Source organism: Athene noctua, chromosome 9, assembly GCF_965140245.1.
Source record: "Athene noctua chromosome 9, bAthNoc1.hap1.1, whole genome shotgun sequence".
Classification (NCBI taxonomy): Eukaryota; Metazoa; Chordata; class Aves; order Strigiformes; family Strigidae; genus Athene; species Athene noctua.
This window is the reverse complement of record NC_134045.1, coordinates 22,037,876-22,052,538: the sequence shown is the minus strand read 5'-3', so window position 1 is coordinate 22,052,538 and position 14,663 is coordinate 22,037,876. Positions and strand designations below refer to the sequence as shown.

The following is a 14,663-nucleotide window of genomic DNA, read 5'->3' as shown; positions in this document are numbered from 1 at the left end:
TTGATTTTCCTAGTTCCATGTGAATACAAGACCCTCCTCTTAGTTTATTTTAAATGTTCTCAAAATCTGTTCTTTCTTAGGGTGCATGTATAATTAATATCAAGGAATACCAGTCAAACATTTTTATATACAATGAGGAGTGTTGCTTTAAATATGATGCCACGATATGCTACTCCATTCAGCAAGTTTCTTTACCATTCCCCTTCCTCCAGTGATATTTGCGTAAGTACCATCTCTTTGATGTTACCCCTGCTATCCTTCAAACACATCATTACCATTACAAACCTGTCTCTCTTTTATCTTACCCCTCATTGATTTGGATGGCTAAAGCTATCTAAAAGCATACCAAACTTTTGAGCAGAGGTTATACTGCTTGTAGGAAAAAACAATATTCTGCTGTCACTGGTTTTTCAATGTGTTAGAGAGGGCAAAATTCAAAGTCCATTATTAGGAACTGATTTCTCAGATAGAGTTGAAAATGGGAAGGCTTTGACAGTCTTTTGGATAGCATTTTTGAGCAGGAGTGGAAATTTAGTTCCATTGCTCCATCAGCTTCTAGCAAAAGAAAAGAGTATCAGAAACCAGGAAACCATCATGTAATGGTGTTTTCAGGCTCCGAAAAGTATTTTTTTTAAACTATCTGTAAGTTTGTCATTAACTTTATCATCAAAAGGTGCTTGGAGTTGCACTGGAATACACCAATGCCAGCAAAGTCAGTTCTCACTCCCCTTGTTCTATGCCGTGACTCCTTTGCTGGTGCAGTCCAAAATTCACCCGGTCACCTTGTGACTCAGCCTAGTTATAGCCAACCTCTGCCCACCGTGGCTTCCAAATGCCTGGGCATCATGGCTTTCCTCATTTTAGTTCAGAACTGCTATATGTTTTTAAGCACAGATTTCCATTTAATGTGGTAGTGAATTCAGTTTGCAAATACTTTGTGTCTTTAGTTACATTTCTTTGTCAGATTCCATATTCTTTTTCTCTCGTCCTTAGTCCTTAAACCTTCCCTCATTTTGGTATAACTACAGCATTTGTCTAATGAAATTTTACTTTCTCTAGCAGATCAGATCTAATATTACTATTTGCAGGGCTCCGCAGCAGTATTCTCCAGTTGCATGTTTTATTGAAGTAGCTTATTTATGGTCTTTTAGTTAATTTTCAGTTGTGGGGACAATATTTCTAGTTGAATGCATTTGACTAAAATTTCTGAGGAATTATTTACAAAATAGTACAGGCCAGTTATTTAGCTTATGATAACTGATCAAATTATAAATTTAGACCAGGCCTAATGCTTCACTTACTGTTTTATTGAAACCGAAATATAATAAAATTATCACTTTCTCAAAAGTTGCTTATTTTTTTGATCCTGTCAAGAAAACAAGCTGGTTAGTTCTTTAACAGGACACCTTATACTGCAAAATAAATATAAAATGTTAAAAAACTTCATTAAACTTCTAAGAGCTTGTTTTAATGCCTTTCACGAGATGTAGGAAATTTTAAAAGGCATTTGGTGCCCTTTGCTTTCAATATTGTTTACATTCTGGGGAAATCAGAGAGCTGGGAATTTATCACCGTAATTACACAAAGTACCTTGAACAGAAGTCTTCTGTTCATATAAATAGAAATACTAGTTTAAAAGGTTAACTCCTCTGAATCTCTAAGGATTCACTGTTGATATTCTTAAAGGTAAATATTCTGTAAATATTACAGTAAAACTAAATTTTAAAGCCATTCAATTTTTCTTAGAACCTCTTCCACACTTGTACCTTTTTACATAAATAACACTTTTTGTTACTGACTGTGCAGACAGATTCTGAGTCCTTTCTGATTGATAAATAAAGGACTTAACCTGTATGGCTAGCTTCAGGCAGAAGTACTGGCCAAACTCCACAATTTGCTTTGTATGAGAGCAAAAATACAGATAACAGTAAATTTGTACCTGCTTATTTTTTTAAAGTTGGGAAAAGTTGTAAGTGAAGAGAAACCAGTGCTCCAAAACGCACCTGGTAGAACTTCAAACCATGTAATTCTCATGGCTAGGAATTTGAAACCTGACTCTCTGAGAATTGTACTTGAGGTAGTTTTATCAGTCTTCAATGGAAACTTCAGCTGTTTAGGGTATGTTTTGCTTTTAATTCAGGGGAATATTAATTCCTAGCTCTATTAATAGTGTAAAGTAAAAACAGCAGATGGATCCATTTAATGTTAAGTTTGAAACAGAATTTGGATCCCTGAAATGTGCTGAGTTAAACCAGCAACATCATGATTGGAGAAAGAGCTTCAGAAGCAGCAAAAGACCCATGAGAGAAAATGCCCTAATGGAATTTATAATGATGACATATTTTACATATCCATTTTAAAAATTAATTTTAAAAATAGCAAGCCTAAGCCACTGAAATAAAAACAAGCTGTGCTGTTTCATGACACTGGCTTGGAAGTTTTATAAAGTCTTGTAAAACATAAGAAAGAATTTCTATAGTGCCCTGAACATTTTTGTAGAAAAAACTCAATTACTCAGAGTGGCACTGAGCCAACTGCAATCAGTATAAATGCTGCTGGAAGGATCACGGGCACATTTCATGCTAAAATCACCAACACAAACCCACAGGTGTGATGTGGTTACTGAAAAGATAGGGTGAAGGGATGAAGTTTCAGGTAGACTTCTCTAATCTTTTTTTTTTTTTTTTTGTGTGTGCGTAAGTTAGTTCTTCATTATTTTAATTAAATTGGCATAAATATCAGAAGCCAGTGGTTGAACAAAACTATTACATTTCATCTGAAGATAAAGCACAAAGGGAAGCAGGGATGTTTAGGGGTGAGAATAATTCTGTATAAGCTTAATTTTATAGTAATTGTGGGCAATGCACACCTTTTCCTCCTAAGATAGATGGCCATTAATAACCAGACCACTATTTTAACTATACTAAGCAGACCTGCTCTTAGTAACTTAATCATTTACTATTTGGCAAACATGATTTACTGAATGTCCAATAAAGCTTGAAGTTAGTGTTTCTTTTGACAAAGTGAAACACGCTTTCTTCATTTTGTAAGAATTTTGTGTTTGTATTTTCTATTCATTGGTGGTAAAAGGCATCAAAACTGGAAATGCTGTAAACGTCCTGAAAATACTCTTGTCAGTTTGTCTCACCTGTGGTTATGGGTGACAAACTGCAGGGACAAAGCATTCAACACATTCCTCCTTTCAGTTCCTTGGATTTTTGCTGTAATTGCCAGCAAGGATGTGGAATTGCCAATATTGGAGGTGCTGGATTTTGTGGTGGGAATGATCACGGGCTGCAGCCTGGACTGAGGCCAGAGAAGTCGTTTTGTGTTTGCTAGCAAGCAACCTTCAGAGGGCAAGAGCTTTCAATTGCTCTCAGCCTGGATGAGTTTTAAACAGACAATCTCGGTGTGGAGAACTCATTACCTTGATTAATTCCTGACCATCCAGATCCTGGTCAGTAATGCAGTTTTCTAAAATGTATTTCCTCGTTTTCAAGTGAGCTTCAATAAATGTTCTAGAAATAGTCTATGCCAGTGAGGCAAGAAGAGGACTATTATATGCTTATCATTTATTCTTCCACAGAGGTGGGTTCCCGGCATATTGAAAATTTTTAAAGAATAAAACGGATTGGTTTGGCAGACCTGAAGAGCCTGAATTAATTCACTGGTTAGAGCATCTGAACACTGCTGATGTGGAACAGCACAGCCAGTAATGTAAAGGTATGTCTGTTCAGCCTGAACATAGTAAGTCCATGATTTCATATTTTTTCAGGCCCTTAAGCTCTTCATTTAAATTACATGCAGTGTCAATTAGTACTAATTAATACGTGGATGGAATGATGGATTTGATACAATCTAATGCATTTTAAGGAATTAGCGTTAAAAGAAGGTGTTTGCTGTTTTGTGTTAATTACCAAGACAGCCCTTTTAAATATTATATAGTTTAAAAACTAGGAGTGATAAATCTACGTACCATCAGTTTTAACTATTTAGTATTGTTCTGTGTATTAATGTCCACGTGCAGGTATGCATTTGGGAAGGGGAGTCAAATTTAGGGCCCATCATACCTGCCAGTGGTTTTATTTGAAGATCATTGTTAAGTAAATAATTTCAAAGTTATTCAGTTTCTTATTGAATAAAGTAATTCCTCAAAGCTAAAATCTATTTTTCTCTCAGATGGTGCTCAAACAGGTATTTTGTATACTCTTATCTTGAAGTTAGTGTGTTAGACAGCTGCACTGGCATGTCTGGAGGGCAGAAAAGGGAGAGATCTGCCACACTGCAGGCAGCTCGTGGAGGAACTCTGCCTGCAGAATGCTCAGACAGGCAAAACTGGTGCTGGGAGGCAGCTCCTGTTGTTTCCTTTCTGATCTATGGTAACCCCTCTCCATCAGGCTGTTACTGCCCACATGGAACATGGCTCAAGAATGTTCTCTGCTCTCCAGGACATGCATCCTGATGGAGGCGTTTACTGACACCCCTTTTGTTCTGACATAGAAAAGGTATATCAGGACATCGCCACCCGCTATGCTGGGCTCATGGGGAGTGGAAGGAAAACCTTCTCAGCCCTTCCAGTGACCTGTGTATGTACTGAGTAGTGCAAGCTACAGGTCCAAGTCTGACCTTAAGTGTATAATGTTTGGAACAAGGGAATTAATATTGTTTATATGTTGTGCGACTTTATGCAATCCACCTGAGAATAGAGCCCCTAATGGATTCAGATTTCATAAATAAGGACTCCTAAAGTGATTCAGAGAAAAAGCAATTAGGGATCAAGGTATACTTTTAGAATTTTGTCTCAGGATATAGCCTGAAATTCTCCGTATGCAACAACAGGAGCACTATTTAAATTAATAAAATGAAAGAGACCAGATTTATCCCAAGGACAATAAATATCAGTAACTTCAACATGTGAAAAACTGCTTCACACAACTCCATGCTGGAAATACTGACTCTGCCATTCCTTTCTTTACTTCTAATTTTCAGTTTTGGACATATAAATTAAAAATTAATTTCCATTGCTTTCTTTTTGATAGGAATCCCAAGCGTGAAAAAGTTAGATATATCTGAACTCCATATATTTCTTTTCTAAGATAATCAATTAGGAAAGAAATACTTAAAATCCAGTTCAGGTGCAGTGTTTCCAAGATAACCCACATATTGGGATGGCTTTCTTTGGCTTTTATGGTTACATGCTTACCTCTGGGGTCAGTGCATTGTTATCTGAAGTCTGACTTGACAGCAAAATATGGGTGAAACCATCTTCTTTCCGGACTACAATGTCCCTGAACCGGCAGTTACTTTCGTTTTGACGCACGCTGTATCTCAGCCTCTTATCGAAGACATAATCTTTCTCTCCATCTAGTTTCCTTTTCACAGTGCTGTGTAGATTCAAGCTTCCATTGGCCAGAGAAGTACCTTTCAGATGGAAAGAATCAAAGCATAATCAGGTCTATACCTTCAAAGAAATGGAGTGATATTTTTTACTAGCTCAGTATTTACAATAGCCTCTACATGATAAATTTGATAAATCAAAAATATGCCTGGCTAGTCAACTGTGGCTTCAAGCCATACTTACTATTCTGTATTCCAACATGCAGTACTTTTTGTTGTCTGATCAGACAACCTCTAGATGCAGTGGACTGTAGCATGTAGGACTGGTACTCTTACCTGGGATTCAGTTCTGCTTAAGATGAAAGAGTTGTATCATAGTCTTTGATATGAATTTGGGTTGATCCCTGAATTCACAGAAAGATTCTAGCTCAACTTTGGAAGAACCCAACATGTCAGATTTAGTCCAAATCCCATCTTTCAAAGTTATATTTTCTTCCTTTTGTGGTGACCAAAAATCATTATCATTTTCCAGTGACAATCTGAATACACACTTGTGACAGTGTTAGCTCAGCCGACCCAACCAGCATTCTCTTCCATTTACCCATCTGGTTAGCATCAGAAGTAGCAGTTAGCCATCCTCTTTGCTCTGATCCTAAGCTTCTGCTCATTACATTTTACAGTAACAGCAATTACTGACTTTTGACTAATATTGGACTTTGTACATAGAAAATATTAATACTGATGCCATTTTGGAGGGTATCCAGCAGCAATGAAAAAAGGGAACTATGACAAGAAAGATACAGTTCCTTCTTAAAAACAAATGACAGTAATAGTATGTCAATGTTAAATGACAGTTTCTTCTGACTTACATGGTATATGAACTGTAAACTATTACTTTGCTCATGTTTACAGTTCCTCTGGAATAGGCAATGTGTTATGATTGGTAACAATGCTGAGCTGGAATGTTGAAAATATCTGTACGAGATTTTAATGCAATACTACTTTTCTAATTACAGATGTTTCACACTATTGCCATTAAAAGTAAAGCAGAGACAGGAACAGAGATTGAAGTCACTCTGTTCATTCAGATAGTTTCCAAATCTGTTTTTTGTTTAAATACGCCATATTTAAGGAAGGCCAAGAAAGAGCTGAATGAAAACACCTTTGTTGTTTACTCCTGCCAAAGCTGACTTGTTCCAGCTTCTCGTATCAAAGAGCCAGGAATTTTTAAAGGGCAGATGACATAAATATTAGAACAGATTTAAATTTATAGTTTAAATGACCAATATCCAATTAAAAAGGCTCTGCTGAAACAGAATTGAATGGTGAATTCATAACCAAATGGTGAATTCTCTAAACCAAAGTAACTTACCCTCATTTTGGATTAGCTATGTTTCAACTCAATGTTTATGTAGGTAACTGAACTGTCTGATACATCTCAGCTGGCAATAGCCTGTGGAATTGTTCACAGTGTGTGTAATGCCCGTACATACACTGCAGTTACCATATGGGATGTTAATATAGAGTGTTTAATAGTATTTAACTGGTGCATCATTTGGCCTCATCATGTAATGTGTACGTGTGTGTACACACATACCTATCTACAGAAATGCACAGTTGCTAAAATGTCTGCTATTCCAGTCAATCATAAAACTCTTTTTCATTGTTAAAAGATACCATCTAAAGCATTGCCTACATTATACTGGATAGAGGATTTAACTGGTGCAGTAGAAACACTGACAAATTACATTAGATCATCTATTTGAAAAAAAATCATTTGAAATCAGCAGAATTTGAAATTTCTTTTCTTGACAAAAATTATCCATAAGTGTAGAAATCACCATGTGCTTGAATTTTAAAAATGATGAATAATTTCTTATGGCATGTTTCTTCTTTTTCGAAAGGTTTTGCTACTGCATATAGTTTGACATGTATTCTTACAAACAAAAATCAACTGATGGAAAACTAGTATCATTTGGAATAATATTACTGAATAGTAATATTGATTATAATAGTAATACAGTAATATTTGTTACAGGAAAATACTGAAACAAACTGATTATTTGACTGAGGCAGACATAAATACTGCATTTTTGTCTATTCAATCCTTACTGTGTTGCTTGACCCAGCAATAAGCTACTAAGATGTGAAGAGTTAAATCTCCCCAAAAAGTGTGAAGAACTTATAAAATCAGAGGCACAAATGAACACTGAATGGAAGGTCTGTCAGACTAACTGTACTGATTATCTACCTAATGTTGAAGATTATGCTACGTCTATTTTAAATACAGATGGTAAGAGAATAGTAGATTAATTCACACAGATAATCCAGCTCAACAAAAAGCCTCACAGTAATAATTTTTTGTTGTATTCTTCTTTGAGTAATGTATTCAGTTTGTAAATTAAATATATGATGTAAAAAACTATAAATCTTATCACAATATTTTAACTAGCTGCATGCCAGCTGACAGGAATTTAACCAGAGGAAAGCAAGATCTAAATTAAATATTGGAGAAACATAAATGGAAAAGTGACATTTCCAAGAATGGATAATTAACAGAACAACATATAGTGAAAAAATTGTTGTTTCAGTGTATACAGTGCATCCCAGTAATCTTGTTTATTCTGATAAACTGGAGAAAATGATCAGCAAAATCTAAAGACAATAGTCATGTGAAATCAAGCCAGTTTAGCAATGTCATAGCATGGATGTGAGGGAGCTACTGAAGGTTTGCTCTGGAGCCACTAAAGCATCCAGATTGTCTCTGCGCGAGGGTTAATAGCACCTGCCTAATGCACACCAGGGTAACAGGACCTGAACATGTCAAGATGAAAAATGACTGTGACATAGGAAAAAAGAGACATCCTCAAAAAAATCTATACTGCATGTGAAACAAATTAAGGATGTCACAAATTAACTAAGGAAGCTTTAGGTACCTTTAAGTGTGGTTTACTGGCTTGGAGTGAGTGTTTGACACTTTAAGTAGAAAAAGAAAACAGAATGGGAGAAAACCTTCCTTCCTTTAGTGGGAGTTTAATCTTGTTTTTAATCAGCAGTAGAACTTGTGGAATACCTAAAACCACACTGGTATTCAGAAGTTTCAATATTTTTTAAGGGAACTTAAAATATTCCCAGACCACTGGTGCATCTAGTAATCCTTCTCCAAGAATGGCAGCAGAGGCTGCTATTTAAGGAGGAAATGCAAGCTTGGCCACTCTCTGCAGTCCTTCCCACTAGTATCATCCCCAAGTGTCGTACAAGAATATGAGAGAATTCATCCTTCCTGCTTCCTTCAGCATTTGCTCACGGACCTTTTCATGGATTTCTCTAATCACCTTTAGAGCCTGTTGATGCTGTCTGTCTCCACAGCTTCCTGTGGCAGGAGTTTGAGAAGTTGTGTAGCTACTACACAGAGAAGAATTTTCTTTCATCTGTGCTTTTATCTGATGTTCTACTGGTTTCAGTGAGTGGTTCCCAGTTCTGCCATTGAAGGATTTAGTGAACAACAGTTCTGCATTCCTCAGTCTTCCCAGTAGCCTTTCTCTGTCTCCTTTCTGTCTTTATTGTGGGTAATGGTTAATACTGTACATACTTAAAAGCAGTGTTCTGTTGATAATTTACTATTAATTTCAGACTTCTCCAGCTAAAGGAGCATCTGTAAGATATCTAAAAGCAATGATATTTTATCCAAACTGAGAAAGCAAGCATATTTGGTTGTCTTTTACTGCCAGTATTGCTCCAGAATAAATAAAACAGAACAAGCTAAAATACCAAGAGGAAGCAGTGACTAAGTTCATAGAGAGTATTTAAATTAAGGGCACCATGAGACTACAAAGATTTTCGTAATGGAGAAAAACAGTGGTTAGTGATACATGACAAGCAAAAATTCTTCAGCAGATGGTACAGAAATAGAGCGATGTAGAAACAGGAAAGAGAAAATTAAAAGGGGATGTTTTTTGATGCTGTCAAGAAACTTGACAAAACAATCACTCTCAATTACAATATCTGGAGAGAAACAGAAATGTGATAACAGAAGACAACAAATATCATCAGGAAGAACAGTACTGTTAGCTCCTGGGAGCATCAGTGGATGTTCTCCCACAGAGTTTTTCAACATTTTCCAATTTGCAGACCCTTAAATAACTGTCAGTAAAGATGACTCACTCTACTTATGATGGGATGTGTAGAGGGTAGAAGAGAGGTTTTGCTAAGAAAGGTCTGTCCCAACTTCAGCAAGGTTCTAGGCCTCCACTAGGGTGCATATATGATTTTGTGCATATATCTGTAGGTATACAGTCCCCTTTCTGGGGTAAACAGTTTACTGGTGAGAGTTTTATCAATAGGTTGAGCAGGAAACACTTGTACCCAAGTGGATGTATACACAAAACCAAATACAGACTGGTGGAAGTCCATTCAAGGAGTCATCAAAAACTAGTCTGCAAATAGCTATTATTTGTTTCAACAGGACTGGCATACCACAGACATCAAAAAGATATTTTTTGATTAGCTATAGTTTATAAATTACTAATTATATTGCTTGGTTCAATACACTGGTAGTTAAACATTATTATAATATGAAAGAATACTGATTCAAGTGAATGGGTTTTGGAGGCCCTCAACCACAGGCCAACATTGGTAGCAGAGCTGGGCCTACAGCTGGGTTTTCAAATTGTGGGGAATTTTTGAGTTTTCCAAATCTAGACTTCATCTCAAGACCAACTTGAAATGGTCGTATACATTTTCTGTGCACTCTTACAGTCAGTTGTGAAATGAGTCTGACATTCATTTGAGCTCCATATAGGCAATCTCAAAGCTGACACAAATGTCTACTTTATCGGATTCTGCCCTGGGCTGCCTGGGAGCCACAGCTTCTGGGAGCCAAACCCAGGTCCTCCAGGCTCCCTCTTTGTTCTACACATAGTGCCTGGAGCCCTGCGAGCGCTGATGGGGCATGGCGGGCTTTCGACTTCCAGACTCAGTGGCAGACTGCCTGAAACCTCTGGCATAGCTGGCTGCCTCAAAGCTAAACGTGGGAGTCCTGCCAAGCAGACTGCCACATTGCTCCCAGTCTCAAGGGACAAAGCCTTGGGACCTTGGCTCAGATTTGGAGAAAGTTTTGAAACCCAAGATGTTTGGAACAAAACTTCTGTTATTCAATAAATTGGTATTTTTCTCTGAAACTTTTTTCATTTGTAATTTGTAAAATTTCAGACCGATTTTATTGTGACATCTATCCCGATTAAAATGAGTTTGTGTGATGCTAACAGGACACGTGGCAGAATCACACTGGCATCTTCTGTGCTACTTCCCTGGGAATGTGAATAGCGAGGGAGTTTTCAGTAAATTGTTGGACTAGTTAAAGAGTAGTGCAAGTTTCTTCGATTTGACATTTCAGATGATGTAAAATCCTGCATCAGGAGATGTGACTTTTCTCAAACTTGTAGGGCAGTATTAGGAAAAAAGCTAGGTTTTTTTTTTTTTGACCCTTCTTCACCAGTTTCTGTCTGCTCTTACTTTGGTAGTCTCATCTCTACTCTTTGTAGTTTTCCCCACTATGCATGTGCTGGCTATGACAAAGCAAGACTGGAGGGATTTCTGACCTTGGGAGTGCTGCTGAGTATGGGTTTTTCAGATGAGAACCAGGTAGAGATTTAAAGATCTCTTGCTTTTGCCTACAGGGAAGTCATATTGCAAGGGAGAAAGGAGAGCAAAGTACAGAACAGAAGTGATGGATTTGGAGAATGCAAAAATCATCATAAAGAAATGTTTTAAAGGAGCTGCATACATCAGCTGTTAGGCCAGGAGCCCTCTGTACATGGCAGAACACCTGGCTGCTTAGGCAAAGCAGCTTTCTACTGAAATAGAGCTCTCTTACAGGGATTAGTCAAACAGGAGCTGGTGGATGCCATTCATTAGCTCTTGTGGGGACAAATGAAAGGCTTGTTTGACCTTACAGTTCTCTGTGGCCCTTTAGTTCTTCATTAAAAAGAGAAAGGTTCTGAAATATGGGAATTAATGCATTTTAAAGATGTATTTTGTCTCAGAACATCCCCAATGAATAACATAAACCGAATTATTAAAAAAAACTTCATTAGAAACAGTAAGAAAGCAAAGAAAAATAACTTTATATGCACCTGTAATTAGATATGCAAGCCTTTTAAAAGAAGCAGGCTACTTTTAAAGCAGTCTGACACGAGCTCAAACTCGTCAAAATACAAAAGCCTGCACTCTCAGTTTTAAGTGTCACTGACATGAGGCATTTAGGCATTTAAAGCTGAACATACATTTTGCTGGTTTGGGAGTCTTGAAATATTTGATGCCTGGACTGAAAGATCCTAGTAGTCATAGGATGTAACCAGTAAGACTAGGCAAGGTCAGTTCTACTTCCCAAATCAAGTAGTATTTGCTAGATTGCCAGTAGGGTGGAAAATGGAAAGCAAGGTGATATAATTTATGTTGACTTTTGAAAAGTTTCTGGCAGGGCAATTCACAAGAAGCTGTTAAGGAAATGAGTGCTATCATGGGCTATAGAAAGTGGCTAATAAAAATAAATAATTGGAACAAATGGTTACTTTTCATCATGTCAAATGATTAGTAGTTGGCTGCCCCAAGGACCTGCAGAAAGATTAGTTTATTTAATGTACGTATTAATGAACTGGGAAGAGAAGTATGAGAGGAAAATTTGAAGGGAATACAAAGTAAGTAGAGTAAAAAATAGGAAAGATTTTGAAGAGCTTCACTGAGTCATAAGAAAAAGGTGAATTGGCAAGAGTAAAGCAGATTAAATGCATAATGAAAAGAATCATACATATAGCTGTGTTCTAAATTAACTGTAACCAGCAAGGAAAAAAAAAAACCTAAGAGCAACCGTGTCTCACTCAATGAAAACCTTTATGCAGTGTGTAACAGCAGAAAAAATAATTCTCAAAAGGTTGTATCACCACTATATCTGTAAGCAGTAGGAAATCATTTGGAACAGCTCCTGCTGTTTTTAAAAGGTATTAAAAAAACCCCACACACCAAAGGCACAAGAGGATACTGAAAACGACCAGGAATCTGGAAAGACTTCCATGTGGTAGGAAGGCTAAAAAGGCTGGGGCTGCATGCTGATTGACAGGACGTCTTCCACTTTATCCCTTCATATAAGGACAAGAGCTTATTCAATGAAAGTAAAGGTCAAAAAAGCCCAAACAAAACCCCAAACCCAAACCCCTGATCAAATAAAACATGCATCTCATTGTTAACTCCTGGAAATTACTGCCACAAAGCACCGTCGAGGCTTTAAATTTGGTAGCATTAAAAAAAAAAAAAAAGATTGGATACATAGATAATGAGAAGCTACTTAGATGCATTAAGCTGAATAGTATTTATAGAGAACATAAACCTTTATTCTCTGAGAACAAAGCCAGTCAGTAACTATGAGGATTAGAAATAAATTCCTATTTGTTCTTGTCCCCTTCAAGGCTGTTTGTACCTTCCTGTAAAGTATGTCCTGAGACTTCTGATGTATTCAGTCACTGTCAGAGACAAGGGCCTGGAGTTCTGAGTGCCCCTGAATATGATGAGCATTAATACTGAGGACCTGGAATGTTATTCAGCCGTACTTATTAGGACACTTTAGCGAGAGTGGTATTAATTCTGTTTCTAAAATAATCCAAATCTTTCTAGATCCATTGGGTCTGTGCACACATAACTGAGAAGTCATTTGTTATTTGGTGATACACAGACCCGAAGTTGCAGTATTCTACATACCTCAGTCGTCATTCCCACTCTGTGCCTTATCATTTCCCCACAAGGACTTTATACTGCAAAGTCATGTAACAAAGCCCACATTGCTTCATGTCACTCTGTGGGAAATGGAAGGAGAGAAGCCAACTGATACAAAAATGGTATGATATACGGGGAAAGAGCATGAAACTTGTTTATGTTCTTCTCACCATATCACTAGTGTAGCATGACGATGATTTTTCCACTAGTGGACTCTATTTGCAGCTGCTGCAATGAACACCACCCCCAGCCCCCTGCCAAAGACAGTAGTTGTTTAAATCACATACCAATTCCGTTCACAACAGGTGAATCATTACTAACTTCCAACATGCTGGGCAAATTTTGTTCTCCTTCATGATCATTTAAATCCATATTTTGCTGTTGTGAGCCATTCCCAAAATGTCTAGAATCCTTTTCATGACTGCCATCTCCATTCTGCAGACCATTATGTGGCTTTTTCAGTGGCATGATCTGTAAACCGCTGGGAGTAGTTCGGTAAGTCACAGTTTTAGCAGCCCTGTCATTAGCGGATGCCGGCTTTGCTGTGTATCCTCTTTTCGGTTTTTGAAGAGATGGATTAATTCTCTTCCTTTTGTGTGTTGACCCTTTAGACTTCCCAGATTCAGAAGGTCTATGTGGTATTTTCTCAACAGAAGACCCTCGACTTTCCCGTAAAAATTTTGGAGTGGTGGCCTGTTTCCCATGTCTTGGTCGCTTTTCTCTAGTAACATGTAGTCCATTGAACTCATCAATAAATTCCTCACAATGCAGTAGATGATGTTCAGGCTCCCAGGTGTCTTCATTGCTTCCATAGCCTTTCCACCTGATGAGATATTCCCATTTGCCCTTTTTGTTCTTCCTTTTGTCTACAATCCTCTCTACCTAAAAGAAAAACCAAAAATATCATTTTAGAAAGAAAAATAGTTTGGTCATGAAATGGATGTTCTTCATTTACAGCTAGGGAGGCCTCCCTGACACTGACTGTAAAGGTGCCTTAGTATTCATGATATTCTCCTAAAATATAGTGCCTAAAATATGAACTGACTGACATGAAAAGCCTACCCAGGCTAACCAAAATGCAGCAACCTATTTTACAGATTTAAATTTACCTTATTTTCATAGGATGCAGTCCAACATTATATTCCCATTGGATCCTATACAGAGCGTGCTGAGGAAACCTACCTGGTGTGTGTATAAACCACTTGACATAACATTTAGGAATCAGTGTTAACATGTTTCTGTTCGACTAAGAATTCCCATGAACAGACCTGGCAATACGAGGAATGCAGTAGTCCCAGCAAGGCCATTTCTCTTTCTGAAAACATTAAGAAGAGACATAAACACCTGACCAAATCTGATCTGAGAACCTGCAACAGCCACAATGTGAAGAAACGAGAGAGAGCCTGGAGATCATTAACAAAAGCATGATTTTTTGAAAATCTGGTTGCAAAATGAGACTATTACTGTTACACTCCTCAGCTACTTCGTGTTTGAAAGAGCTAAATAAAGCATCTTGTGCTATACTGTCACTGATCACTCTCCTGAATCCACACATGCAT

The 14,663-nt window shown here is 37.4% G+C and overlaps 1 protein-coding gene and 1 long non-coding RNA gene across 3 annotated transcripts in view; one reads left to right on the top strand and one right to left on the bottom strand.

Annotated features, from left to right (window-relative positions):
- The window catches only part of LOC141963629 (uncharacterized), a 150,325-nt gene that overhangs the window by 54,080 nt on the left and 81,582 nt on the right, over positions 1 to 14,663 (top strand). For both annotated transcript variants that reach the window (XR_012634187.1, XR_012634186.1), the window contains exon 2: positions 3,587 to 3,723. This is a non-coding gene — a long non-coding RNA (uncharacterized LOC141963629). The remainder of the gene's footprint in view (positions 1 to 3,586; positions 3,724 to 14,663) is intronic.
- Positions 1 to 14,663, bottom strand: part of CDYL2 (chromodomain Y like 2) — a 60,740-nt gene that overhangs the window by 14,261 nt on the left and 31,816 nt on the right. The window contains exons 2-3 of the mRNA XM_074913158.1: positions 13,392 to 13,986; positions 5,204 to 5,421 (exon numbers count right to left, since the gene is read on the bottom strand). Of these exons, the coding sequence (XP_074769259.1) occupies positions 5,204 to 5,421; positions 13,392 to 13,986 (813 nt within the window). The remainder of the gene's footprint in view (positions 1 to 5,203; positions 5,422 to 13,391; positions 13,987 to 14,663) is intronic.